The following is a 24,912-nucleotide window of genomic DNA, read 5'->3' on the forward strand; positions in this document are numbered from 1 at the left end:
TTCTTATCTCCCACTGCTGGGACCCTCCTCTTGAAACCACCTTGTATTTGTTTTCAATTTCTGCTTTGCCTACCTTTTTGTTAGCATGTTGTTTCCCCGATAGAATAATTAATAACAATAACTGGTATTTTTATAGTGCCTTACACATGAACCTCACTTTTTCCCTCAATGTAACTATGGAGGCAGTTGCTTTGATCTTTACTTAATATCCTCATTAGGTTAAATGATACCCAGGAGGCATCTGATGATGCAGGATTTGAACTCAGGGTTTCCTAATTGCAATTGGGCACTTTATAAAACTACTTCACTGCCTCAAGCTAAACACTGCACTTGGGAACTTTGGGTTTTGTCACCTGGCCTTAGAGAGGTGTGAGAACTACCATAGAAGTTCCTCAGGTGGGATTGGGTCTGGGAAGTGAGCAGCAATGTTATGGGCCAGAACTCTCAACTTGAAACAAGGAGCTAAGTCAGTGGAATTGATAGAGATCCCAAGAAAACCCCAAAAAGAGAATATTACATTTTAGAGAAGAATATTACACAGCACGGCTCGAGCTGGGCCTCAGTGGGCACTGGGGCTGCCACTAGTGGTACCTGTGGGATTTGAGCCAATCTGCTCAGATTTTGATGCAGTATCATGTACTTCTTGGGGAAGACAATCCACCAGAGACCCTCAGAAATGGGTGGTTGCTTAGCCTCAAAGAGTAATTGTTAACAGTGCCCCAGAATTCTGTGCTTGACCTTGGCTCCCGCATGCTTTTGTCAATGGCTTGGATCAAGCTGTAATTAGCGGATTCATCGAATTTGCAGGAGGCACCGAGCTGGGACTGAGGGCTGACACAGGAGTTGAGAGTCAGCATCCAAAATCAATCAGTGGGCGTGCGTAGAAGTGGCAGCCTCTGTGCTAAGGCCTGGGATACAAAGCAAAAGCCCAGACAGATCTTTCCAGAAGCTTATCTGATAGATTGGCCTATTGGGCTGGATCCAATTGCATGAAATTCCTAGGGATGAGGGGAAGGGAAGAAGCCTTTGTGTGGTACCTGTTTTCTGCCAGTTCCTGTGCCAAGTGCTTTGCAGATATAATCCTACTTGACAAATGTAAATAAAGATTACACTTGGGAGCAAGAAATCAACTTCATGAATTGCACATGTTGAAAATTTTAGAACAGGATTTTTTAAGGATGAATGTTGGAAATTATCCATGTTTTTTTTTTTTTTTTTTTTTCATTTTAAACTAAGGCTTTAAAAAATTAACTTCATGGGTATACGATGAGTCACATGACTAGATAGGCAGTTTTGAAAAAGATCTGGGGGTTTGAGTGGACTGCAAACTATATAAGAAAGCAGAGGACTATAGCTTTTTCAGGTAGCTTCAGGAAGGTAGAGTTTACAGGCAGAGGGATGTCCTCTGCTTCCTTTAGATCTCATATTTAGTTCTGGGGACAGGGACAAACTGGAGAATGTCTGGAGGTGAGCAGCCAGGGTGGTGCAGCAGGAAGATTATTTGAAGGAAATGGAAAGAGAGCTTGGAAAAGATGAGGCTTTGGCTGGGTCTAAGGGCTGAAGGGTTGTCAGTCATCTGGAGGCAGGAACTGATTTGTTCTCTTTGGTCTCTGAGCAGGCTTTTGACTGATGGGGGAAGGGAAGGCTCAAAGAAGTGGTAGGGGAAGATACAAAGAAGCTACTTGAAGTTGGAGGTCACCAAGATTTTCCTGCCTCTGCTGTCTCCCCTAGGACTCTTCAAGCCATGTCTAGATGCCAGCTTGTCTGCCCAGCACAGGAGACCGGGCACTCCCTTTGGGGAGCGTTTGGCGTGAGGTGCCATCTAACTGGTCCTGTGAGTCTGCCCTGGGGATATAAAGTTACCCCATTGCACCGGCCCTGCCTGTTGTGCATATGAATACTAGCCTAGAATTGGAAAGTAACCTAGAACCTAAGTTCTTTGAAGGAGAGACTCCTTACCCATAGCAATGGCTAAGTGTGAGTTAGCATTTATTACCTGGCCTGGTGCGATGCCCCGTGGAAGTGCTTTCCAATTATTATTTCATTTGATCCCATGGTTGTTGCTATTGTTCTTTTGTGTCTGACTCTTAGTGATACTGGAGAACCTTGTTTCTGCCACAGCCATTTGGATATTTGTCATTTGTGGGTCATTCAAAAATATTAACTTAGGAGATCATGGTACTTAACTTTCCACTCATCACCTGCAGTTGCTTTAGCAAAACATTTCAAGGGCCTTAAACAGGCTCAGCTGTGGGCAGCACATCCCCCACCCCAGCTGTAGACCATCACACCCTTCCTACCTCCACCATCTCCCAAAGTCTTCCAAGCTCATATTTGTTGCTTCCATGACGTTATCTCTTCTTCTATCTTGTTCTCTGCTGTCCCCTTTTCCTTTTTGCTTTTAGTCTTTCCCAATGTCAGTGAGTCCCATCTTTTTTTTTTTTTTTTTTTCCCAATGAGTCCCATCTTTTCATTATGTGGTCAAAACATTTAAGCTTACCCTAGCAGGTAGGTGCTATTATTATACCCATTTTGCAGTTGGAGAAACTGAGGCAGGGGGCACAGAAGTGACTGCTGACTCTAACCCTAAGTGACTGAAGCTGGAATCGAACTCCTTTACTTTGGGTCCGTTGCTTTATAGCATCCCCGAGCTGCCCCCCCCCCCCTTTTATCTTGTGGATCTCACTCTCTGTTCTGTCTTTGTGCTTCATCAGGGCTTGCTATTGCCTCCTCAATGAGCCTGTAAACTCCCAGAACATTAGAACCACACTCTGTCCAACCATCCTGCCTCTCCCAGGACAGCACGCCACATAAGCCCAGCAGAGGGGTCGAGCCTCCTGGAAAAGCAGAGGCCTTCCCTGGCGAGGCTGGACATGGGGGGGGGGCAGCTCTTTAGCTGTGGCCCTTGTGCCCAATCTAACACTTAAGATGTGGTGGCTCGGGGCAGAATCCTGGAGAAGGTTATGGGATCAGAAATTATGGCATTGAAGCCGATTGCTCATGTCTTCTTTGTTCTGTATATGGGGATGGAAAGACCCAAATGAGCAGGTCCTGCCCTCTGGGAGCTTACTGTCAGCTGCCTCTTGGAGAGTCTTAGATGTAGCTTTTTTGAGAAAACTGCACGTGGCCCCAGCACAGCCAAAGGTTCCCCACACGGCCCCTGGTATCACTTTCTTCATCTTGAATCTGTTTTGTTCCAGGGGGAGAGGAGGAGTGTCTAGTTCAGACTGTTTTAGCATCTAAATCAATTAGTAAACATTGTATCATGAGCCCTGTGCCAGGGGCACATGTTAAGCCCTGGGGATACACATGGTGACAAGAGACTGGCCCTGGCCCCCTGGAGCTCCCAGTTGATTGGAGGAGACCAGATGTAAACTGCTACAGAAAGTAAATATTATAAATAGGACATAATGAACACAGGGAAGGCACTCCCTTATTTTAATTTTAATTAGGAAGGGTTGAGAAAGGTTTCCTATAAAAGATGGGATTTTAGTTAAAACGGGAAGGAAGCCAGGAGGTGAGGTTGAGGAGGGAAAGGTGTTCCAGGCTTGGGGCACAGCCAGAAAAAATACCTGGAGGTGGGAGGTGGAGGATCTTGTGCATGCAACCACCCAGAGGATCAGGAATCCACGGTGGGGACAAATGTGTATGAAAACCGGAAAGGTAGGAAGGGTCAGGGTATGATTGACTAAAACAGCATTTTGTGTTGGAACCTGAAGGCACTGCGGACCCACTGGGATTTACTGGGTTTGGGGGGGAGGGGACTGTGGGTGACATGGTTGAACCTTTGGGGGAGAGGGAAGAGACTTGAAACTGATAGACTCAGCCCCAGGCTATCGCAATAGTCCAGGGTGATTAATTCTGGACCACAGCGATGGCGCAGCAGGAGAGAAGGGGGCGAATTTGAGAAATGTTACAGAGTGACATTGAAGGACCTTGGCCACAGCCACGAGAGAGAATGGAGAGCCCCGGTGGCTCCTGGGTTGGGAGCCCCGAGGGACTGGGAGGAGACTGGGAGAAGGGGGTATTCTGGACGGTGATAGGAGGAGGGGTTGGGGGGAAAGATCCCATGGATTTGGGGGTGTCTGCTGGATATACGGGACCAGGTGTCTGAAAGGCAGAGTTTGGAGGTCAGCAGAGAGGTGGGGGCAGGAGAGGGAGCTGAGTATACCAGGAGCTGGTCATAAAATCCAGGGAGCTGCCGGGCTCACCCAGTGAGGTAACCTCCAGGGAGAGTCGGAGCCTCTTGTGGTTTGTGGCCAGGGCCTCCAGCCCCATTTCTCACTTCCTCAGTTTCCCGGCTTCTTGATTTCTTGGCTTCTCACTCCAGTAACTTTACCTCTTCATTATCTATTCAGCTCCTTCTCTGCTCTTCCATGCTGTGGCCATGGGCACTGCAACCAGCTAACTGGCGGCAGGAGAGACTGGTTTTCTCTCCTCATACTGGTCTGGGACCATTTGATCCCTCGCTGACTGCTTGCTTTTCAGCCCACTTTGCTTAAATCTTCAGGAGGCGCGCGATATCCCAATGTTAACCTAGTGAAGCGAAAAATGGAACTCTGTTTTCTGCAACTTGGAGGAGTTTTCTTCTGAGGGCTGAGCCAGTGACCAGGCATTTCCTCTGTGTGTGAGTGTGTGAGTGTGTGTGTGTGTGTGTGTGTGTGTGTGTGTGTGTGTGTGTGTGCGCGTTAGCTGGGGGCTGGGGGCTGGGGGGCAGGAGGAGGGAAGGACATGGCTAGGCTGCTGCTCGGTGTTTCCTTTGCATTTATCTGGGCTCCGAGCCCCAGGTAGCGGCTGATTCTGATCAGCACAGGCTCTTTTTGGACTCAGTGACCCGGTTACTAAAATCGGAGGCTCCTCTGGCAGCGTTCGGGGAGCGCTCCCAAATGAGGCGGCTCAGAGCCTTCCTGAGCGCTGGCTCTCGGCTTTCTTGCAGACGGCCGGCACATTTCCTGGCGGCTTACAGAAGTGTTGGAGCGGCCTCCGGTGAGAAGTCCTCCGTCCTCAGCTGGGAACAAAGGTTGGTCCATCACACGAGCTCTTAGCTCTCCCTTTCTCCCTCTTTAAAGAAAATCATAGAATTACATAGAGTTTATACAGCTTCTTAAGGTTTGCAAAAGATTAGACACGAATTCTCTCATTTGGGCTTCACAACAATCCCAGGAGGTCAGTGTGATTGTTTTCCCTATTTTACAGGTGGAGAAATAGAGGCACAGAAGTGCCTTGCCTCGGGTTATCCAATTGGGAAGTGTTTGAGGCTGGAATTGAACTCCGATAACTCAGACTCCCATCCAATATTGTCCATTGCACTACATAGCTTATTCATAAAACAGTCCTAAAATTATAGACGTGGCAAGAGAGCCTCCTGGGTATATAGATACGAACAAAAAGGAGGGTCCTGATACTCAGGGAGCTGGAAAGGGCGTGAGGGAGGGGTGCTGGAAAGAGGAGGGAGAAGGCCCGGGAGAGGAGAGAGGATGATTGCAATGGTGGACCAGTTCCAGCAGTCATCCACAGGCCCTCTAGGCCCAATCTGAAAGTGCCGCTCCTTGTCTGTGCTCCCACCCTAGTGAGTGTTGGGATACGAACCCAGCACTTCTGCTTCCAGTTTCTTTACTGATCACTGCACCAAGCTGCCAGGAGAACACTGTGGCCCTGGCAATACTATCCCCTGAAAATCGTTACCACGTGGCCATTTTTCAGCATGAGAAGCGCTTTGTTTTCTTTATTTGGCCTGGATTTCCCTGATCTAGTTTGATCCTAGGATTATTCTAGGCCCCTTGAGGATCAGGCCGGTCCTGACTTGGAAGGCCCAACCCAGTTTGGGAAAAACTGGACTTAGTAGTTTCTTTCTATATCTGGCTGATGCTATGAATGGCTTTGTTTGTTTAATTATTTTCTGAATGTGACGTCTGTTCTGTGGGGTTTTTTTGAGTTTTCTGAGATGTCGGGAAACATGAATGCACAGTCGTGGTATCTCCTTTACTTGGGTATTTTGTGTCTGTGAGTTTTCCAAGTTTGGATAATTCAGTGATTCCTTTTTTGAAACTTACATTTCCAGCTGCTTTGCATTTGGGGCAATTTAATTTTCCACAGTAAAAAGTATACTGTTTATTGCATCTATTGATTTTTTTTTTCCCCCTTTGGAAAATTTAAAATGGTTTTCTCCAGTTGGCTACTTCTTCATTAAGTTTTCTCTTTTTCTCCCTCCCCCCCTTTACTTTCATCCCTTCCCTCCCCCTCCTAGTCTGCTATTTTCACCTCTCTCCTCGTTTCCTGTCCTTTTTCTTCTTCCTTTCTCTTCTCCTTTCCTCTCTTTTCTTGTCTGATTTTTCTACTTGGTTTAGGCATTCTGCCATTTCTCCTCCTTTTCTTTGAATGTGGCCCTTCCCCACCCAAGGACGTCTCTCGAAAACTCTCGTGTGCCTGCTTTTTCTATGTCTGTCGTTTCTGACTCGTTGCTCTGCAGTATTTTTGGTAACTTTATTTCAAAAACATGGGAGATCTCTGTTTTTTACCAGACACGGCTTCCCGTCTCACTCTGCCCTCTTTACAGTCTTTGCATCTGAGTCTGAGTTTTTAGGGACTTGAGAGGTGAGGAAGCTGAGGTCCAAAGAGGGGAAGGCCATGTCCCTTAGGCAGACGAGGCAGAGCTAGGATGTTCATGACCTTCCCCCTCTCTAGTCCAGCCAGTGAGTCTGACGGCTGCCGGTTCCCTCGGGGAGACTTTCCACCCCTGCTCAACCATGGTCAGAATTGGAAGCGTCCCAGCTTTAGAGTTGGAGGAGACCTTCAAGGTCACTGACTCCAAATCCTTTGCTTTGTAGAGGAGGAAACTGAGCCTTAGAGAGTTGAAGGGTATTAAACCAGTTAGGAGGTCTATGGCAGGATTTGAACTCAGCTCCAGCCTGGGGGAGGGAATGTAACACAGCAGGGTGCTACCTCCACCAATTCTCCCAGGATAGAACTTTAGTTGTATTTTTGGTTGTCTTTGTTTGACTCATTTTAAAAAGTTGTAGTTAGTTTTTATATTTTTGTGTCTAGCTCTTTCTCTTTTGCTGTTTTGTTTTCGAGTGGCGCTATGGATCCCACCTCCCTTCACTTCTGTGTTGGATCGGTCCCTTTGGAGGAGGTGATTTCTGTGGCCAATAAACATGTTAAGCACTTTTTATGGCTGATCAGGCAACATTTATTAAGCACTTACTCAGTGCCGATGGAGGAAGGGCAGCCAGCCCCTTGGGTGGAGTCCTGGCGAGAACTTTTGCCAGCATGGGCCGTCGGGAATGAGTGACTTTCTATGTTGTTCTGAGATGCATTTGAGTCTCTGAGAGAATACACCAAATGCAGCGCTGGGAATACACAGGAAAAGCCTGTGGTGATATAAAAACTTGGGACTCCCCAGCCCTAAGCTTTTAAAAGTCTGGTTGGGAAGTTGGCTGCTGTTAAGAAGTGGTTGGAAATCTCCTTGCCGTGACTGTGGGTGCCCGGGTAGGAAGTACCAGGTTTGGGCAAGTTCCTGATTGCCTCCCTTGCCCAGCCTGGCTGTTCTTGTAAGTGAAAGGCCGATCCTTGGTTTCCCTTTGGCGTCCTGTGCTCAGACTTGGACCATCCGTGGATAGGGTGGGTTAGACAGGGCGCATAGTAGGTCCTCAGGCCTTTTCCACCTTGTGTCAGGCTTGAGAATTTTTTCACAGGGCCAGGGGCCTTGGAGGCCAAAGTCACAGGCTACGCGTGAGATGCCCAAAGCGAGCTTCGAGTGAGTTTCAATAAGACCAATGGTAAATAGCTTTCCATTCGGTGTCAGCTTTTTTTCAGTGGTTTTGCAAAAAGAAGACTAAGTCCCTTTCATATTCTGGCTCATAAATTGTGGGGTTTTTTGTGGTCAAGTTGTGCCTTTTGTAGATTTTTCAAAAGTCATTTTGCTGGCGTCAGGTTTTTTCCCTCCTTTTCTTGAGTAGGGTGGTTTTTTGTTTTGTTATGGTTTTTTTTTTTTTTTAATATGAAACAAAAGCCTTTAGTCATATAATCCTCAGGAATGCCTGGTCACAAGTGAATTAGGCAGTATATCTGGGACATGCTCCCGAAAGGATAACGTGCTGTTGGTCTTTCTGGAGCACTTCTGTGCTTTTGGAGGGCAGGCGCAGCCTTGGAAAGACAACTTGTCCAGAGGCTCTGGAGTCGCACCTCTGGGCATTTTTCTGCCCTTATGACCCCTGGGCCACTCCCTCCCCCTGTGACCCAGTGGGACTTACTACTTCTCTGTTAAACGGAGACCATGGTGATCCAACACATCCTGGTGCTCCACGAATGGGGATTCTGATGTGTGAGCTCACCTGAGGGTCCAGACAGCCCAAGATCAGGCTCTGTTCTTCCCAGGGAGACAATTCCAGGATCCGGCTAAGCTGAATCCTGGCCTAGGTCACTCCAGGAAGTTTAGAGTGTGTCCTAAAGATGAAATGAATCCACTTGTGTTCTTTCTCTCTTGGAATAGAGCCAGGGATTCTTCCTGGGGTCTAAATAAGGACAGAAGCCCAAAACCAGTTTTTAGCTCCAGCGTCAGGGGGTGTGGCAGCCACGTAGTGTGCTGGGCTCTGAGTTGGAAGGATGTTGATCCACTAGCTGTGTGACCCTCCTCTGTCAGATGGGGTGGTGACAGTAGCTACATCCGGGCTTGTTGGGAAGCTCATGTGACGTGATATGTGGGGAGAACGTTGGGCCCCTAGAAGGACCACCCCCATGTCAGCTGTCTATTGTCATTGCCATCAGCAGGAGGAGTTTGTCAGTGTATATCCCGAGTGGGGGGAGGAAATCTTCATTTTGTAGAATTTTGGAACCTTTATGTCACTATGGAGATGCTCTTCATCCAAAGTCAGGGATGTTTCCATCTTCCCAATTGCCCTAATGAACAGCCGTGTGATCTTTCAGATGTGGAAAGCTTCAGCAGGACATTCTATATCTGTCAGCAAGGATGATGAGGGGGCCGATGACTGGGAAACCGACCCAGATTTTGTGGTAGGTCCAGCTTGGTCATTTTCTTATTTTTTCCTTAAATTTATGTGTCTCCAATTTAATTTTTTCTCAGAAGTATTGTAGGTTTCCAAATAGATGTAAACATAGTTTTCAACATTCACTTTTCTAAAACTTCGTGAGTGTTGCAATTTTTTTTCTTTCCCTTTCTTAACCTCCCTCCTCCCCAAGACAGCAAACAGTCTATCTTCTACTACTACTACTACTACTACTGCTATTACTACTACTATTATTATTATTATCTACTACTATTATTGCAGTCTATTATACATGTACAATCAGACCAAAAGGGAAAAAAGCAAAAGCAAGCACGCACACAGAAGGGTGAAAATAGTATATTTTGGTCCACGTTCAGTCTCCATAGTTCTTTCTCTGGATGTGGATGTTATTTTCCATCCCAAGTCTATTGGAATTGTCTTGCATCACCAGTTGCTGAGAAAAGCTAAGATTCTCATAGTTGATCATCCTCACAGTGTTGCCGTTACTTTGTACCATGATCTCCTGGTTCTGCTCACTTCTCTCAGCATCAGTTCCTGTAAATCTCTCCAGGCGTCTCAGAAATCATCCTGCTGATTCTTTCTTACAGAACAATAATAATATTCCATAACATTCATATCCCTTAATTTATTCAGTCATTCTCCAACTGATGGGCATCCACTCAGTTTCCAGTTCCTTGCTGCTACACAAAGGGCTGCCACAAACATTTTTGCCCATGTGGGTCCTTTTCCCTCTTTCATAATCTCTTTGGGATCAGACCCAGTAGTGAGACTGCTGATAGACATTTGTATAGTTCTTTGGGCATGACTCCAAATTGCTCTCCAGAACAGTTAGGCCATTTCACAACTCCACCAACAATGTATTAGTGTGTCAGTTTCCCTTCTACGTCCCCACCTTAAAAAAAAAAAAGTATATATGTGTTTACATACACATATATATATTCTGTGTGTGGAATGTGTGTGTGTGTGTGGAGTGTGTGTGTGTGTGTGTGTGTGTGTGTGTGTATGTGTGTGTGCATTCATATATACTTTAAGAAAAGGCTTCTAGATTGTCTTCTCTCATCTATTTCTTTGCAGAATGACGTCAGCGAGAAAGAGCAAAGATGGGGTGCCAAGACGGTGAAAGGGTCTGGGCATCAGGAGCACATCAAGTAAGGGGGGGGTTCTTTGCCTTTGTCCTGGCCAAATTGAGGGGAGGGAGCTGGTCAGAGAACCCAGGGCTCTCCTTGTCTCAGGCTTATGCTTCAGAGGCTGGTGTTCCAGGGAGTTAATGATTAATCGTTAATCATTAACTCCCTGTGTGCAGCACAAACTCCATTTAGGGTGCAGGAGTCAGTATAGAACTGCCCGGCAGCCCTGGTAGGTGGCTGTGTGGGGGTGTTCCCCCATTTCCTTTCTTAGCCAAGCCTTCCTGAGCTCCCCCGTGTCTGAGGGATGGCTTTGTCCCCAGGATCCAGCAAGCGCTCAGTGGGTGGAGCCCAGAGCTTGGTCCCACCTGCGCAGTGGGCCCTGAAGATCAGAAAACAGCCTGACATGTGTCACTGGGTCACTCAGCTGTGGACGTGACTTGACGTCTTTTCCGAGAAAGTCAAGAAGGCCGATCCTTAAAAAGCCAAACATTCCCATCCCAAAGCTGTTTCCGTGAACCATTTGAAGGCTAAATTCTCACACTTTTTGAGGTTCATAGATAGATCAGATAAAGCATTTATTAAATACCTACTGTGTTCCTGACAGTGCTAAGAGGTGGAATGCAAAATACAAGCTGACAGAAACCAGTCTCTGCCCTTGAGGAGTTTCCGTTCTACTGGGAGAAGCAAAGATCCCTAGGCGTTGAGGTTGGGGAGGAGGGGGGAGGCAGAGACCAGTCCTAAGACTCCTGCCTGGCAGGTGAGCCTCCTCAAAGGGAGGTCCTGAGGAGCATCTCCCCCAAGGCGGGAAGGCCTGTGGGCCGGAGAGCTCTTTTTAGCTTCTTGGGAAGTGTGTGTCTTGATTCCAGGTCTTATAGAATCAAGTGGACATTTTTTCTGGAGAAGGGCCAGGAAAGTCAGCTTGAAGCAGAAGCCTTCCCCCTCCCCCAGACCCTTCCTGCAGGGATCTCAGCGCTGGGACGCTGTTGAGCAGCACCCCTGGAGCAGCTGTGAAGCCTCCTGGGGCTTGAGCCTGCCAGCACTGAGGGCCTTCTGGCCGGCACGAGCTTCTCCAGTAGCCTGGGCCGGTTCCTCATTTGGTCAGATCAGTTGTAGTTTTCTTTTTTCTTTTTTTTTTTTTTTTTTTTTGCTCTCTGCTCTCTCTGGTTTTGAGATGCTTTAGAAAAAGGGAATCGGTGTAGTGACGTCTGTCAGTATAGACCTTCAGGGGCCCACCTCTCCGTGGATTTCTTAGAGCTCATCACTGTATTTGAGGCTAAGGGACAGGACGGGGCATTTAGAAACTGAGCCCCTTTCAGGGCTCCCTAGAGCATTAGGACTCGATTCTCATAGCAGCTAGCAAGAAATATATTCGTAAAGTACTTACTCTGGGCCAGACACTGGGGATGAAAAAAAGGACTGAGGCAGGTATCTTGTGCCCAGAGTGGCTGGGGGGCCACACAGTGCCCAGCCCTGCTCCCTCCTCTCCGGTAGGGCACGAGGCTTCTCCCCCAGAAAATGGGGGCCCATCCTTGGGCCCTGGACAGCCTTCAGGCTGCAGGCTACCAGCTATCAGAGAGTCAGGAGGAAAGGATCATGGGAAAAATGGGCCTGTTGTCCAAATAAGTCATTTGCACCCATCTTTGATGAGAGCTGCTAAGTTCAAGTCTCTCTGCTGGGGGTTAGAGATAGGCCCTTTTTCTCAATGTTGATGGGATTGGTTAGTTCAGTTAAAGAGCGCAGCCTCTGTCTGAGCGCCTCCTGGTCGTCACATATTCCGCTCGGTCTGGTTTGTGACGTGGCTTTTCTGTGAATGATAGGAATCCACAGGATTCCTGGACTGCGGCCAGTTGGTTCCCTCGATTTCCTCATTCTTGTCTCTCCCTCACCCACAAGTCTGTAGGTGCATTGCTCTAACCCAGAGTCAGGCGTGTGAACAAATAGAGCACTATCTTTTGTCCCTGAGGATGGGAAAGAGTCTTCGGCTTTCAGGTCCAGGGATTTCTCTCTCCATGGTCTCATTTACAAGGGGTGGACCTATTTTCCCTCAAAGTGTCATGGGGCCTTTGGGATGCTGAGAGAGGGGCCACCTTCACTAGCTGACTGCAGAGCACACGATGAGGATCAGTGGAAGCTGGAGCTCTGGGAACTTCCTGAACCATGAGACCGGGATTGGTGGGGGAGGAACGGGGGGGAGGGACTACATACCTTATCTGGGGGAGGGGAGAACCAGGAGAAATGTTCTGCTCTGTAATTTTCCTCCCTTTTATTTCAGCATACACAAGCTGAGAGAAAATGTTTTTCAAGAACACCAGACCCTCAAGGAGAAGGAGCTCGAGACAGGACCCAAAGCATCCCATGGCTATGGAGGAAAATTTGGTGTGGAGCAGGACAGAATGGATAAAGTAAGTTGGGAGGTGCAAACCTCTCTCTAAAGTGGCGGTGACGGAACAGTGCATGGGTCCCATTGTTTCTACCCAAGCAGCTGAAAACTCTGGATGAGAATGATGCAAATGCAGGAGAAGGCAAAAAACTTGGCTCTTCGGGTCTGGAATTTGGTGGTGGGTTTCCTATTTATTTACCTCAAAATTTCATAGAAACCCATGTGGCGGCCAGTCCCATTCATGGTGGGGGTAGATCAGGGTCTTTGACCTGGGCAATAACCGTTCTTAACCTCTGCGGCGTCCTGGACGATCTTGATGGGCCATGGGTGATTCCCTGTTGATTCCTTCAGAGAACAGCGGTACCAAATACATCCACTAAAATGCACAGGGTTACAAAGGAGGTGAGGGAAGGGATCAGTGTCTGGTGCTAACTGTGGCCAGGATTGGCAGAAGCAGCCAGTTGGCGGCCAGCCTGAAACACCCAAAGTCCAGACCACCATGTGGCTGGGACGATCGCCAGATCTGACCCAAAGCTATCGGAGTTTCTTCAAATCTTAAATAAACTTGAAAGACTAAAGGTATAGATTGAATCTATACTGAGAGGCTGAGGTTGAAGTCACTATTTTTAAAAGCTTGTGGGCAGATCCTCATTCAAGCGATCGTTTCTGGCTTTTAGCAGAAGCCAAGGGAAGTCTTTGACTCAACACATCAACTCCCGTCTGTTTCTTTTGACAGTCCTTTGCCTCTTTCCTCCCGGCTAATTTTAGAGCCCGTGGGGGTTTGTTCCCGAAGGGCAGGTGTTGGAGACAACTGTCTTGTTCTGGGACCGTGGTCATTCTCCACATTGCTGCCAGGCCTTAGAGTTGCCTGGTTTCTGGGTCCTCTTGATCCCTGCCTGTCTTCCTGCCCTGGATGGGAGGGTAAAGATCAGCTGTTGAGCTAGTTCAGGTGTAGTTTCTTTTTGTATTAAATCTTTTACTTGGACAACAAGATGACACTATGCTCATTGGGGACCATAACTGGTTTATAGTCTATTGGTATAGAGCCTTCCAAATGAAGATGTCAATCCCAAATTAGTCACGAAATCAAGTATTGGCTTATAAGAAAGGATGACTTTGTCACTTATCTCTTTGCCTCAGGGAGCTTTGTGGGAGCTAAGTCATGGGAAGTGGTAAGAAGGAGCTTCCTGGGCTTGGAGAGAGGAGAGAAAGGAAGAGGGTGTCCACATCCCAAGGACTCTCCCACCTCCCAAGTCTGGAATTCCTTGCAATTAGGTGGAGCTGGGTGAGGTTTCTTATGGAAGTTGGACTCTGAACTCTGGTTGGGGATGTCATAATAGGGAAGTAATAGGAGACCTGTCAGACTGGTACTTAACCCTTTGTTGGCGTCAGCCACTTGCCACCTTTCTACAAAAGTCATTCAAGAGATTGTTGTCTCCTTTCAATTGTCTCTTCAGGCTTGATTGAGCTACAGCAGAGGAGAGGGGAGTGTTGAGGGATTCCCAAACTGTCAATCAGAGGATGTTTATTAGGGGAGCAAGCTGAGGCCTGCTTCAAGATTGTATTGTTATTTATGGTGCCATTTGGGGACCTTTTATCCTTAATCACTAATGTTCAGCTCACAGCAACCCCTTGTGAATTGTTTGCTATGTGCAGAGGGCTTTAATTTTTTTTTTTTTTTTAATTATAGCTTTTTATTTACCAGATATATGCATGGGTAATTTTTCAGCACTGACAATTGCCAAACCTTTTGTTCCAACTTTTCCCCTCTTTCTCCCTGCCCCCCAGATGGCAGGGTGACCCATACATGTCAAATATGTTAAAGTATAAATTAAATACAATATAAGTTAAATACAAATACATGTCCAGTTGTTTCGCTGTACTAAAAGAATCGGACTTTGAAATAGTGTACAATTAGCCTGTGAAGGAAATAAAAAATGCAGGTGGACAAAAACAGAGGGATTGGGAATTCTTTGTAGTGGTTCATAATCATCTCCCAGAGTTCTTTCACTGGGTGTAGCTGGTTCAGTTCATTACTGCTCTATTGGAACTGATTTGGTTCACCTCATTGTTGGAGAGGCCATGTCCGTCAGAATTGATCATTCATATAGTATTGTTGTTGAAGTGTATAATGATCTTTGCAGAGTGCTTTAGTAGGCACTGAGGGGAATGTAAAATGTAGATAACCCTAATTCCTGTCCTTTTGGAGCTTATGGTTTAATGAGGGTGTTCCACAGATATCTCTGTAATACAAAGTGATAGAAAGTAAGTGTGTGTGTGTGTGTGTGTGTGTGTGTGTGTGTGTGTGTGCGTGCGTGCGTGCGTGCGTGTGAGAGAGAGAGAGAGAGAGAGAGAGAGAGAGAGAGAGAGAGAGAGAGAGGGAGGAAGGAATGATAAGGCAACAAGCTTTTATGAAGTGAGCCAGGTGCTACTGATACAAAAAGTGAGATGTTAGTTATGCCTTTTGGCGCGGCAGCCGCGCAGCAGGAATAGTGCAGTGTGTCCAGCTGTGGGCCATGGGAGGCTGTGCAGAATCATGTTGTGTTTGAGCCAGACACTTCAGTGATGCAAAGAGACCTCGAGGAATGGAATGCTTGGCCTAAGGCCCCCAAAAGGAGGGGGAAACACCCCCTCCCCAGCACTCTGCATCTGTGGATCATCCTGACTTTGTACTTAAGAGGCGGCTCCTTGTCTGAATTTGAAACCTTGAGTCCATTGTTGTTCTGTCTGGTCCTGTTCTTATTTCCTCTTTGATGTAATTCATCTGGCAAAGGCTGTAGGAGGCCCCAGGAGCAGTGAGAGAGTGGGCCATAGCAGTGACCCTCCAGAGAAGTGGGCTGGATGAACAAGCTCTGCTGCAGACACTTGCCCAGGATTTCCGATTGCTGTAGAACCTCCCCGAGTTTCCCAGTGTAGCAGGAGCCCAGTCTAGGCCAGAGAAAGCTTTTTATGAGGAGTCTCCACTGGGTCAGAAGAAGCCATCTGTGGGTGTACTGACCAATACAAGTCGGCCTCTAAGTTGGTCCCTGTGGGATTCTGCTTAGGGCCACCTGGGCTGCTACTCTCTCTCTCACACACACCACCTTTGACCCTGAAACACCTGCTCTGATAGTAAGTGATTGATGAGGGCCAGTGGTGTGGCTGTGGCCCAGAGCCCCCTGCTAGGGCTGGGGTGGAAAGTGACTGGATCCTCCACAGCTTCCCCTTACACCAGTGCTTACTAGGGGTAGTTGGGTAGGTTGGCTTTAGGGATTGATAATCCAAACCAGCTGAGCCATTCTGACGTGTAGGGAGCCTTAAGTCGGTTTTGTTTTTTCTTTCCTTTCTCCAGAGCAGAGAATGGGACCAAGAACTGACATTTGTAGAGAATGTGAGCCTATTTTGTAAAAGCTTCTGCAGAGGGCACACAATCTTAATGTGAAAAATTAAAAAGAAAAGCAAAAGCTTATTCTGAATAGCCCCAACCCTCCAGTGTCCCAGGAGATGGTGTGTGGGACCTCTGCTTGTGCACTTGAGGGAGCTCCTGCCCGATCAGACGAGGAAGCAGAGCCAGTCCTGCTTCACATGCCCATGGCTGGGGAAGTCTTTGATGCTCTGGAAACATGAGCAAAGGGGCTCCCCCCATGACTGGGGGGAAAGGAAGTATCAGATCAAAATGGGTAGAATCGAGCCTGGGGTCAGGTTCCAGCCTCCAACCTTTGCTAAAGACTCCCAGAACTTGGCCCTCATTCTACCCGGGTTTATGATGCAAGATGATGATGTGAATTTGACAATCTTCCTGTGTAGACTGGTGGATAAGCCTATGGATAAGCCTTAAGACTAAAAGATGCTCTTATCACACTGCTGTGACAAATGAGGAGCAGGGGCATCAAGAGTGGTACCTTGCCCCAGGTGTCCCTTCTCAGTGTCCCAATGTTGAGGATGAATTGCTGCGGGGAAGGTCCTGGCCCACATTGGGAGAAGGAGCTTCCTCACCTGGAGTTTACCATAACAACTTTAATCACAAACAAAAAAACCCCTAAATCCAGCATTGTGTCCAAGGACAGCTTGCTGGTGCCGGCTCATTCTTTGGTCCTGATGCTGGTCTCAGCTTGGCCAGGGTGGGGCTCAAGCTTTTAGGGGCAGTAAAAAAGGACCACAATTTCTGTGTTCACTGAATGTTAAACAGTCCATCATGGTGCTCCGAGAAAGCAGCACAGCTTAGGCCCGAATCCTTTTGGAACAAAAATGAATCTTCTCCTCTTTTTTTCTAGATCAAGAGCTTCCTTGTTGCCATCTTATGGCTTGAGTGATTGATTAATAAAATTTGCTGCTCATCAGCTGCCTAATTTTTCTTTTAAAAATCTCTTTCAGTCTGCTGTTGGCCACGAATATCAGTCTAAACTTTCCAAACACTGTTCTCAAGTCGATTCCGTGAGAGGCTTTGGAGGCAAATTTGGAGTACAGCTGGATAGAGTTGATCAGGTAAGTGATGGATCGTTCACTGCTTCTGTAGCCGAGGATCTCGTGGGGCTCCAGGGGCCGGCATTTCAGCGAGTAGGCTCGGGTATAGGACAGACTATTTTAGAAAAAGATTCTCTCTGTGCAGATGTGTGTGATCTTTCAGCAGCTAGGTGGTATCATGTACAGAGCACCAGACTGGGACACAGGAAGACCTGAGCTCAAATCTAGGATGTGCTTCCCCAAAGAATAACATGCTACTCTTGTTTGCTTGATTTCCTATCGCACATTCAATCATCCTCCCTATGAAGAGGGTTCTCATTATTTAATTGGCTCTGACCGCTCGCCTCACCTCCAAGTACCCTCCAGATTTCTCCAGCTGGATGTACAGTTGACCTCTCACACTCAGCATGTCTGAAGCTGAACTTGCCTTTCCACCCATGCTCTCCATCCTTCCAAACATTCCTGTTACTGTCGAGGGCACCAGCAACCTCCCCGTGAAGCTCAGGGTCATCCCCATTGATACTCATCCCACCTTTCCAATCTGCTGCCCCCTGTCATTTCTACCTGTTTCCAGTCTGATGCTCCCTCGCTGCCCCCAAGCTCTCGTCACCTCCTACTTCAACTATTGCAGTGACAGCTGAGGGGTCTGCCAGTCTCAGATCTCACTCCTAAGCACCCTCTGTTCAGTTGTGAAATCAACCTTTTAAAGCACAGGTTTGATCAGGTCCCCTCTCTGCTCAAGAAATGACAGTGGCTCCTTACTACCGCTAGGATCAAATATAAAATCTCCTGTGTGGTCGAAGCTCTCTGTGACCCCACCTGCCCCCTTTTACTGGAATCATTCTTGACCTGAAAGAATAAGTAAATCTATCCAAAAAGGCACATAAAAGAATTCTGTATCAAAAGAGGCTTTAGAAGTAATAGTGTGGGTCACAAAGCTTTTGCCAAAGGGTGAAGTCAGTCTGATGGATAATACACCTGTGAAGGGAGACTTCAGAGAACAAGAGGAATGATAAAAACCAGGAAAACTTCAAAGATAGGAGAATTACAGATTCAAAATCTCAACGGCCACAACAAACAACAATTCGAACTCAGACCCATAAAGCCAAAAGCTTGCCCAGAATACAACAGAACTTAGAGCATCTATGCAATGAGCTGGAGAAATGAATGGCAAACTACTCCAGTGTCTCTGCCAAGAAAACCCCAAATGGGATCCCAAAGAGTCAGGCATGACTGAACTGCAACAAGTACTTCTAAATATATTATAAATTTCCCATGAGTACTTGTAAGGGAAGTGACCTCCTGGATTGAAAAAAGCATTGATAATCAGAGCAGTTCCAAAGAACTCAAGATGAAGAATCATGTGGAGAAAGAGCAGATGGGTTTTGAGTGAAGTGGACTTTTTTTTTTTTTTTACCTTTCCCTCCTTTCTTCCCTTCCTCTCTTCCTCCCATCTTTCCTTTCTGTCTTACTCAGGACATTCCCAGACCACTTCAAAGTGAATGGCTATACAAAAATAGATCAATGTTTATTTCATACTTAATCAAAATCAAATCCAGTTCATCTCCTTCCTCCTTCCCTTCCTTCCTTTCTTCCTCCCTTCTTCCATTCCTCCTTTCCTCCCTTCCTCCTTCCCTTTCTTTCTGGTCTGTGTTTTCTTTCGCAATGTGACTTATATGGAAATGTGTTTTACATGACTGCACATGTGTGATCTATATCAAATTGCTTGCCTTCTTGAGGAAAGAAAATTGTTTTTACATTTAATTAGGAAAAAATTATTTAAAATTTTAAAGAAAAAAAAATATTGAAGTGCCCTTGGGCCACAGAACAAGGGTGTGACATTAAGTGTCTAGATGATCTTGGAAAAATCCCTTTGGCTCCCTGGGCCTTGTTTTCATGTGTTTAAAGAGGAGGTAGGACATCATGGTTTCTTGAGTCCTTGCCTGCTCTTATTCTAATGAACCAAGACAAACTTGCGGAGCTGTTTATCTGAATGTCTCTTTCAGAAGTGCCAGGTTTGTGTCCTCATCAAGTGCTTCAGTTATTGAGGCACCTCATGGCACTTCCAAGACTCTCGAGCTGCCGTCCAGACTTCTCCCCAACATCGTGCCCGTTGTCTCTCACTATGCTTGAGACGTTTTGATTGAATGAGTCTAGAGACCGTTGGCTGCGGCCAAATAATTTAGCCCTTAGCAGTCGCTCCTCAGCGATGAGTCTTTCCCTTCTTGGCTGGGTTGGTGCAGGAGGCACAGGCTGTCACCGGGGCCACCCTTGAAGCCCTTTCAGGAAGAACCTGCCTGGGCTCTCCATCATGGGTGTGACCTCTGAGAGCTCTGAGTCATCTCTGTGCGTGATGGGGCATTTTGAGTAGGAAATGATTCGCAAATATGGGGGAAATGGGTGATAGTGCATAACTTTTACTTGACCTGGAAAAGCTAGTCCTCCATGGGACAGTCAGAGTGCTTCAAAGCCAATGGCAGTGCAAAAATGCTAAAGATCAATGTTTATTTAATACTTAGTCAACATCAAATACAGTTCAAACCAGCTCTCCCGGGCTGGTATAATATAATATAATATAGCACCTACATTTTAAAAACAAAGAAATCCAAACCAACAGAAACTGTCAGTTAGCCAGCATTTATTAAACACTTCCTGCATACCCAGAACCATGCTAAATGCTGGGAATACAAAGAAGTAAAACTGTCCTGAGCTTACAAGGAGAGCTCCCCTTCCTGTAAGGAGATAAATAACCATGGGCTTATTAGAACTGTCAGGAGGAGGGACTGGGAGTAGGTCTTTGGTAATTCTGAAAATGGCAAAAAGGAATAGGAAATAATAAAAAAGCCTCATACAATAAAAAATTCTACATGCAGCAGAAAAACATTTGTCATGTGTGGGATCAGAAATACTTTTAAACTCCTTGGTCTTTGATGGGTATTTAAGAAAATGGAAATGGCCTGTGTCCTTTAAAAAGGCAACTAAAAACTTGGAATTGCAACTAAAATGGAAACCGGCCATCGTTGGCTGACCATTCATGGACAATGGCACACTCCTGAGGCAGGAGACCCGAGCTCAATCTCAAGTCAGTCTCTGACTGTCATCTGGGCCATGTCACCTTCCCAGACCTTGATACTATTCTCATGTATCCTAGGAACTTCTGGGCTCTTTTCCAGCTCCAGATCTTTGAATCTTTGGCTCTGGAGGCTCCAACTGCAAATCCTTTGCTTTATTTTTTTTTTCCCCTAATTTATATATATATATATAAAAAACAAAACAAAATCCTCATTACAAAGGTACAAATCTTTATCAAAAGATTATCAAATCATATGACCTGTTTCTTAACTTCCTGGAATTTCAGCCTCCCCTGGCTGATGGATTGATGCTAATTTACATAATTATCTTTGGGAACTGTTCCAACTGATGTTTGTTTAGGGGGTGGAAGAAGGGAAGGGACTGGAATGAGCATTCATACAGCTCCTACTATAAGCAATATGATCTCATGTGTTCCTCACCACAAGGTAGGGGCTATTATTATCCCCATTTTGCTATTGGGGAAACCAAGGCAGATGGAGGTGATCACACAAATAGGAAGTGTCTGAAGCTGGAATCTATTTGCTCTGCTCCCAGCTGCCTCTTGTAGAGAAAATGACCTTCTCCAAGGTGAAATGAAAGGCAAAAGGGAGAGGAAGTAAATGGGCTTCATTGTTCAGATGTGGTTTGCCCCAGAATGTTCAGTTCGCTGGAGTACTTCTAGGGCTACTGGGCTGACCGTGGTGGTTTAGCCATTCAAGGTATTAAGCGAGCCCCCTTACTAGAGGTCCTGTGATGGGCTTGTTGAGGTGTGAAGAATTCACACACCCCAATGAATACTCCAGGCTCCAGGTTTGTGGCAAGGATGGGTTTATTACATGGGGAAATATCCTGTTGGGACTCCTGCAAAGATCTGGGTTCTATTTTATTGGGTCTTGGCCAGGAGCTGGGGACCTTCCAGTAGAGGGTGGTGGCCATGCCCCAGGCCAAGGTCTCCAATCGAATTATCTGGGAATTTCTCCCGTAAACAGGAGGGCGGGGCCCCTCCCAGAGGGGCTTGAGATTTCTAACCCAGGACCAGCCCTCCCCCCCAAGATCTCCATTTATATCAGGCTGAATCCCAGTTACTCATCTTATTTTTTTAATCTACTTCTTTCATAGTCCGCTGTGGGTTTTGAATACCAAGGCAAAACTGAGAAGCATGCTTCCCAGAAAGGTAAGATGGGAATGAATATTGGCGGAAGGAATCGCTCTGATGTGGGAAAGGAAAACAAAAATAGAACCTTCAAAATACAAGCTTCCTTCATTGTGGATGGCCCATTCCTCTGCATTTCTGGGACCCTTAAGAGTCAGGCAAAGTCTAAAGCACTGTTAGATGGGTCTGGGGGCGTTCCCTGTCCTCTGGAGATTGGCCGGCGCTTCCAGCCTTCCTCACTGGATAGTTGGCTCCCATTGGGCTCCTCGCTGTTGATAAAAGTCTGGCCAAAAGCTCGTTTTCTTCCTCTGACAAAACCTTAATGGAGCGCTCTCGATCTGGCTCGTCTAGAATTGTCGTAGCTCTGCCAGGAGCAGGTGGTCAGAAATGGCTTTATTGAGTGTAGATTTTAGGAAAGCCGCCTCCTCCCTATCACCCTGCCTATCCCACCCCCCAAAAGAAGAGTTCCATCTAATCGTAGAGCTCTTTGAAGCTGTGGTTTGGTGGACATCATTCAGAAGTAAGAGCGTTGCATGTTGAAGTCACCAAGCTTGTGAAAGGCCTGGTTTGGTCCAGGAACCTTGATTAAAACCACAGATTCTCGCAACCTCGGGTCCCGTGTGTGACTAGTTCTTTAGGGGTGTCCGCTAGCAGTCTGCCGGGCCCATGTTCTGAGACTCTCAAGGAGAAAAGAGCCGTCTCTTCTTTTGTAAAGTGTCCCTGGTGCAAGAAGAAAAGTGCATTTGTGCATGCGGGCTAATGCACCAGCACCAGCGTAAAGGGCTGAGTGCGAGGCTGTGCTGATGACAGCTGCTCCCCCCTGACCGACCTTGCATGTGGGAAGTGAAACATCCCTGTCATTGCTGATGGCCCCCAGACACACGGGGCCCTGACGAGCGGCTGCCGCCCTGGCGGTGGGAGAACAGCCCAGCCCAGGGCCGTGTGCCGCCAGCTCCCCGCGTCCTGGCTTCGCTCGGCTCCCCGGTCCCTCGCCCGAGCATCGGCTCGTGCCGCGCCTTTGCTTACCTTGTCACTCTTGCTTGCTGTCACGCTTGCTGTCTCCACATGCTCAGATTACTCTAGTGGTTTCGGTGGTAAATACGGTGTGCAGGCCGACCGGGTGGACAAGAGCGCGGTGGGCTTTGATTACCAGGGTAAAACGGAGAAGCACGAGTCCCAGAAAGGTTCGTATCTGGAGGGCTCCTGGCGGGCAAAGCAGCGGGGGGTCGAGGGGCCCACGTTCGCTGGAGGGTTGGTCCCTGACAACATTTACTACAATCTCTCCTTTTCTGTGCAAAGAAGGCCGAGGGGAAGGTTCGTTTTTAAGTGCAATGAGTGTGTAAGCTCTAGTTTTCTTTGCTCTTTTTCTTTTTTTTTTTTTTTGCTGAGTCAATTGGGGTTAAGTGACTTGCTCAGGGTCTCACAGCTAGGAAGTGTTACGTGTCTGAGGGCAGAGTTGAACTCCGGTCCTCCTGACTTCAGGGCTGGTGCTCCATCTACTGAGCCACCCAGCTGCCCTGACTTTGGTCTTTTCACCGTGACTTAAGACTGATGCCCAGTGGTTAGGGAGTTAGCTTCAGAGCCAAGAGGCCTTCTTCCTCTGGCCCAGGGTGCATGTGTGACATTGGGCAAGTCACCAGCCTCTCGGTGCTGTGGGCAGCTCTCTCAGCCTGGACGCTTGGTTCCCAGTCGATCTCCACTTGTCTTTATTAAGCATCTGCTGTTTACCATGCCCACCGCTAGATTCTGGGGCCACCTACAAAGCACCCCTGCTCACAAGGAGCTGACTTTCTAATGGGGCCGATGACCAGGATGTATTAAAAATGCAGCACGAATGGCAATTGAATAAATATTACTTATCTAGTGTGTGTGTGTGTGTGTGTGTGTGTGTGTGTGTGTGCACATACATGCTCACACACATGCTTATGTGCATGCACATAAAACACACTTAAATACCTGCACAGTGGTTTGGGGGGGAGGGCACAAGCAGCTGGGGAGCAGGGCCTTTTTCCTCTCCCTGCTGTGGCTCATCATGATTCTTAGAGACTTGTGACAGTTCTTGAAAGATTTCACAAGATTTGGGGGGGGAGATGGAAGCAGATTGTTCTTCATCTTCGTCTGAGTTGCCATGTTGCTTCCCGCTCTCGTTGGGTCCTTGGGCACGAGCACAGCCGTTGCCCCAAGTGTCGATGGGCACGCTGGCTCTCCTCCTGACCCTCTGCCCTTTGGGGCTTATCGCTTCCCATGACGTCCTGTGATCCGCTTTAAGCCAGAAGGTTTGAGTGACTGGATTAACTGCCATGAATGACCCTTTTTTTTCTCCTTTTTTTCCTAGATTATTCCCGAGGTTTTGGTGGCAAATATGGTGTCGATAAGGACAACGTGGACAAAAGCGCTGTCGGCTTTGAATATCAGGGCAAAACAGAAAAGCATGAGTCCCAGAAAGGTTTCTTTGGTTTCCTCTTACGTTCTCAGCTGTCTGACCCTAATGTGGCGAGCTCTGTGGCCAATTTATGGCTTTAAAAAAAACCCTCTGAGTCCGAAATATGGTTCACTATAAACTCGGCTCCCCCCATTTTCCTGCTCTGGTTGCCCCCGATAGTAGTCCCACCTTCCCAGCCTCGTGTTGAGAGTGCGCAGCATGTGTACGTCCTTTGGATGGTGAGACCCTGGGCCTAACACGGTGTGGGGAGTCGCATGGACCGGAGCTTCTCCTCCGTGGCTCTTGTGTGTGTCGCTCTGACCTGTGAATGGCGCTGGCCAGAGGGGATTTGTCCTGCGGGAAGGGAGGAGACCTTTCTCCCAGAGGATGCTCACTCTCCAGCACAGAGAGCCTTTCCCAGGACAGCTTGGTTGGGAAGGGGGAGGGGGTATCCACAGTTTACCTTCCGTCCCTGTGGTGTGGTCTCTGTCTTTTGCCCCTTCTCCAGTTCCTCCCGTGATCCTTGTGGCCTTTTATTATGTGTGTAGACTATGTGAAAGGGTTTGGAGGCAAGTTTGGTGTGCAGAGAGACAGACAAGACAAGTGTGCCTTGGGCTGGGACCACCAGGAGAAAGTGCAGCTCCACGAATCCCAAAAAGGTACAGCCGTCTCCTTTCCCCTGCTCTCACGGGGCCAAAGAAAGCCTTTACCCATAGCTCACTTCTGCTTCATTGGTGCGGTTGGGATTTAAAGGGCCCTTTTGGTTTTGCTTGTTTGGAGCCGTCTTTTGCTTCCTGGCGCCCCAAGGAAGCTCGGCTTGCACAGGGGTCAGCCGCTTGCCCGTGCCCAAGGGTCAACAGCTTGCACAGGGGTCAGCCTCTTGTTCTGGTGTTTTTGAGAGACAGGAAAGGGGCCCAGGCAGTTTCTCTGCCTGGAGTCTGCTACAGAGCAAGGGAAAAAGAAAAAAAGGCTGCTTTGGTCCTCCCTCACCTTTCCCAGTTTTCAGGAAGGAAATAATCCTGTTTCCTAGCCTGTAAGGTTAGGGAAAGAAGTCGGTTTTTCCTTAAAGAAAACAGTGGGGCAACTAAGTGGTGCAGTGGATAGAGCACCAGCCGTGAAGTCAGGAGGACCTGAGTTCAAATTTAGCCTCAGACACTTAACACTTTCTGGCTGTGTGACCCTGGGCAAGTCACTTAACCCCAACTGCCTTAGCAAAAAAAAAAGAAAAAGAAAAGAAAAGAAAAAAACAAATAGAAAAACAAGGATATTTGGGAAGGAAAATAATTTTC

At 47.4% G+C, this 24,912-nt stretch overlaps 1 protein-coding gene across 10 annotated transcripts in view; it reads left to right on the top strand.

The window, feature by feature from the left end:
* CTTN (cortactin) overlaps window positions 1-24,912 on the top strand; it is a 42,555-nt gene that overhangs the window by 4,968 nt on the left and 12,675 nt on the right. For 3 of the 10 annotated variants that reach the window (XM_074273298.1, XM_074273300.1, XM_074273297.1), the window contains exons 2-10: window positions 4,937-5,020; window positions 8,926-9,012; window positions 10,101-10,174; window positions 12,426-12,555; window positions 16,887-16,997; window positions 21,168-21,222; window positions 22,275-22,385; window positions 23,537-23,647; window positions 24,172-24,282. In XM_074273298.1, the coding sequence (XP_074129399.1) occupies window positions 8,926-9,012; window positions 10,101-10,174; window positions 12,426-12,555; window positions 16,887-16,997; window positions 21,168-21,222; window positions 22,275-22,385; window positions 23,537-23,647; window positions 24,172-24,282 (790 nt within the window). In that variant the 5' untranslated portion in view covers window positions 4,937-5,020. Of the gene's footprint in view, window positions 1-3,432; window positions 3,664-4,936; window positions 5,021-8,925; window positions 9,013-10,100; window positions 10,175-12,425; window positions 12,556-16,886; window positions 16,998-21,167; window positions 21,223-22,274; window positions 22,386-23,536; window positions 23,648-24,171; window positions 24,283-24,912 lie in introns of those variants that run through there. The other 7 variants (XM_074273303.1, XM_074273305.1, XM_074273302.1 and 4 more) reach the window with 5 other exon arrangements.

This window comes from Sminthopsis crassicaudata, chromosome 6 (assembly GCF_048593235.1).
Source record: "Sminthopsis crassicaudata isolate SCR6 chromosome 6, ASM4859323v1, whole genome shotgun sequence".
Classification (NCBI taxonomy): Eukaryota; Metazoa; Chordata; class Mammalia; order Dasyuromorphia; family Dasyuridae; genus Sminthopsis; species Sminthopsis crassicaudata.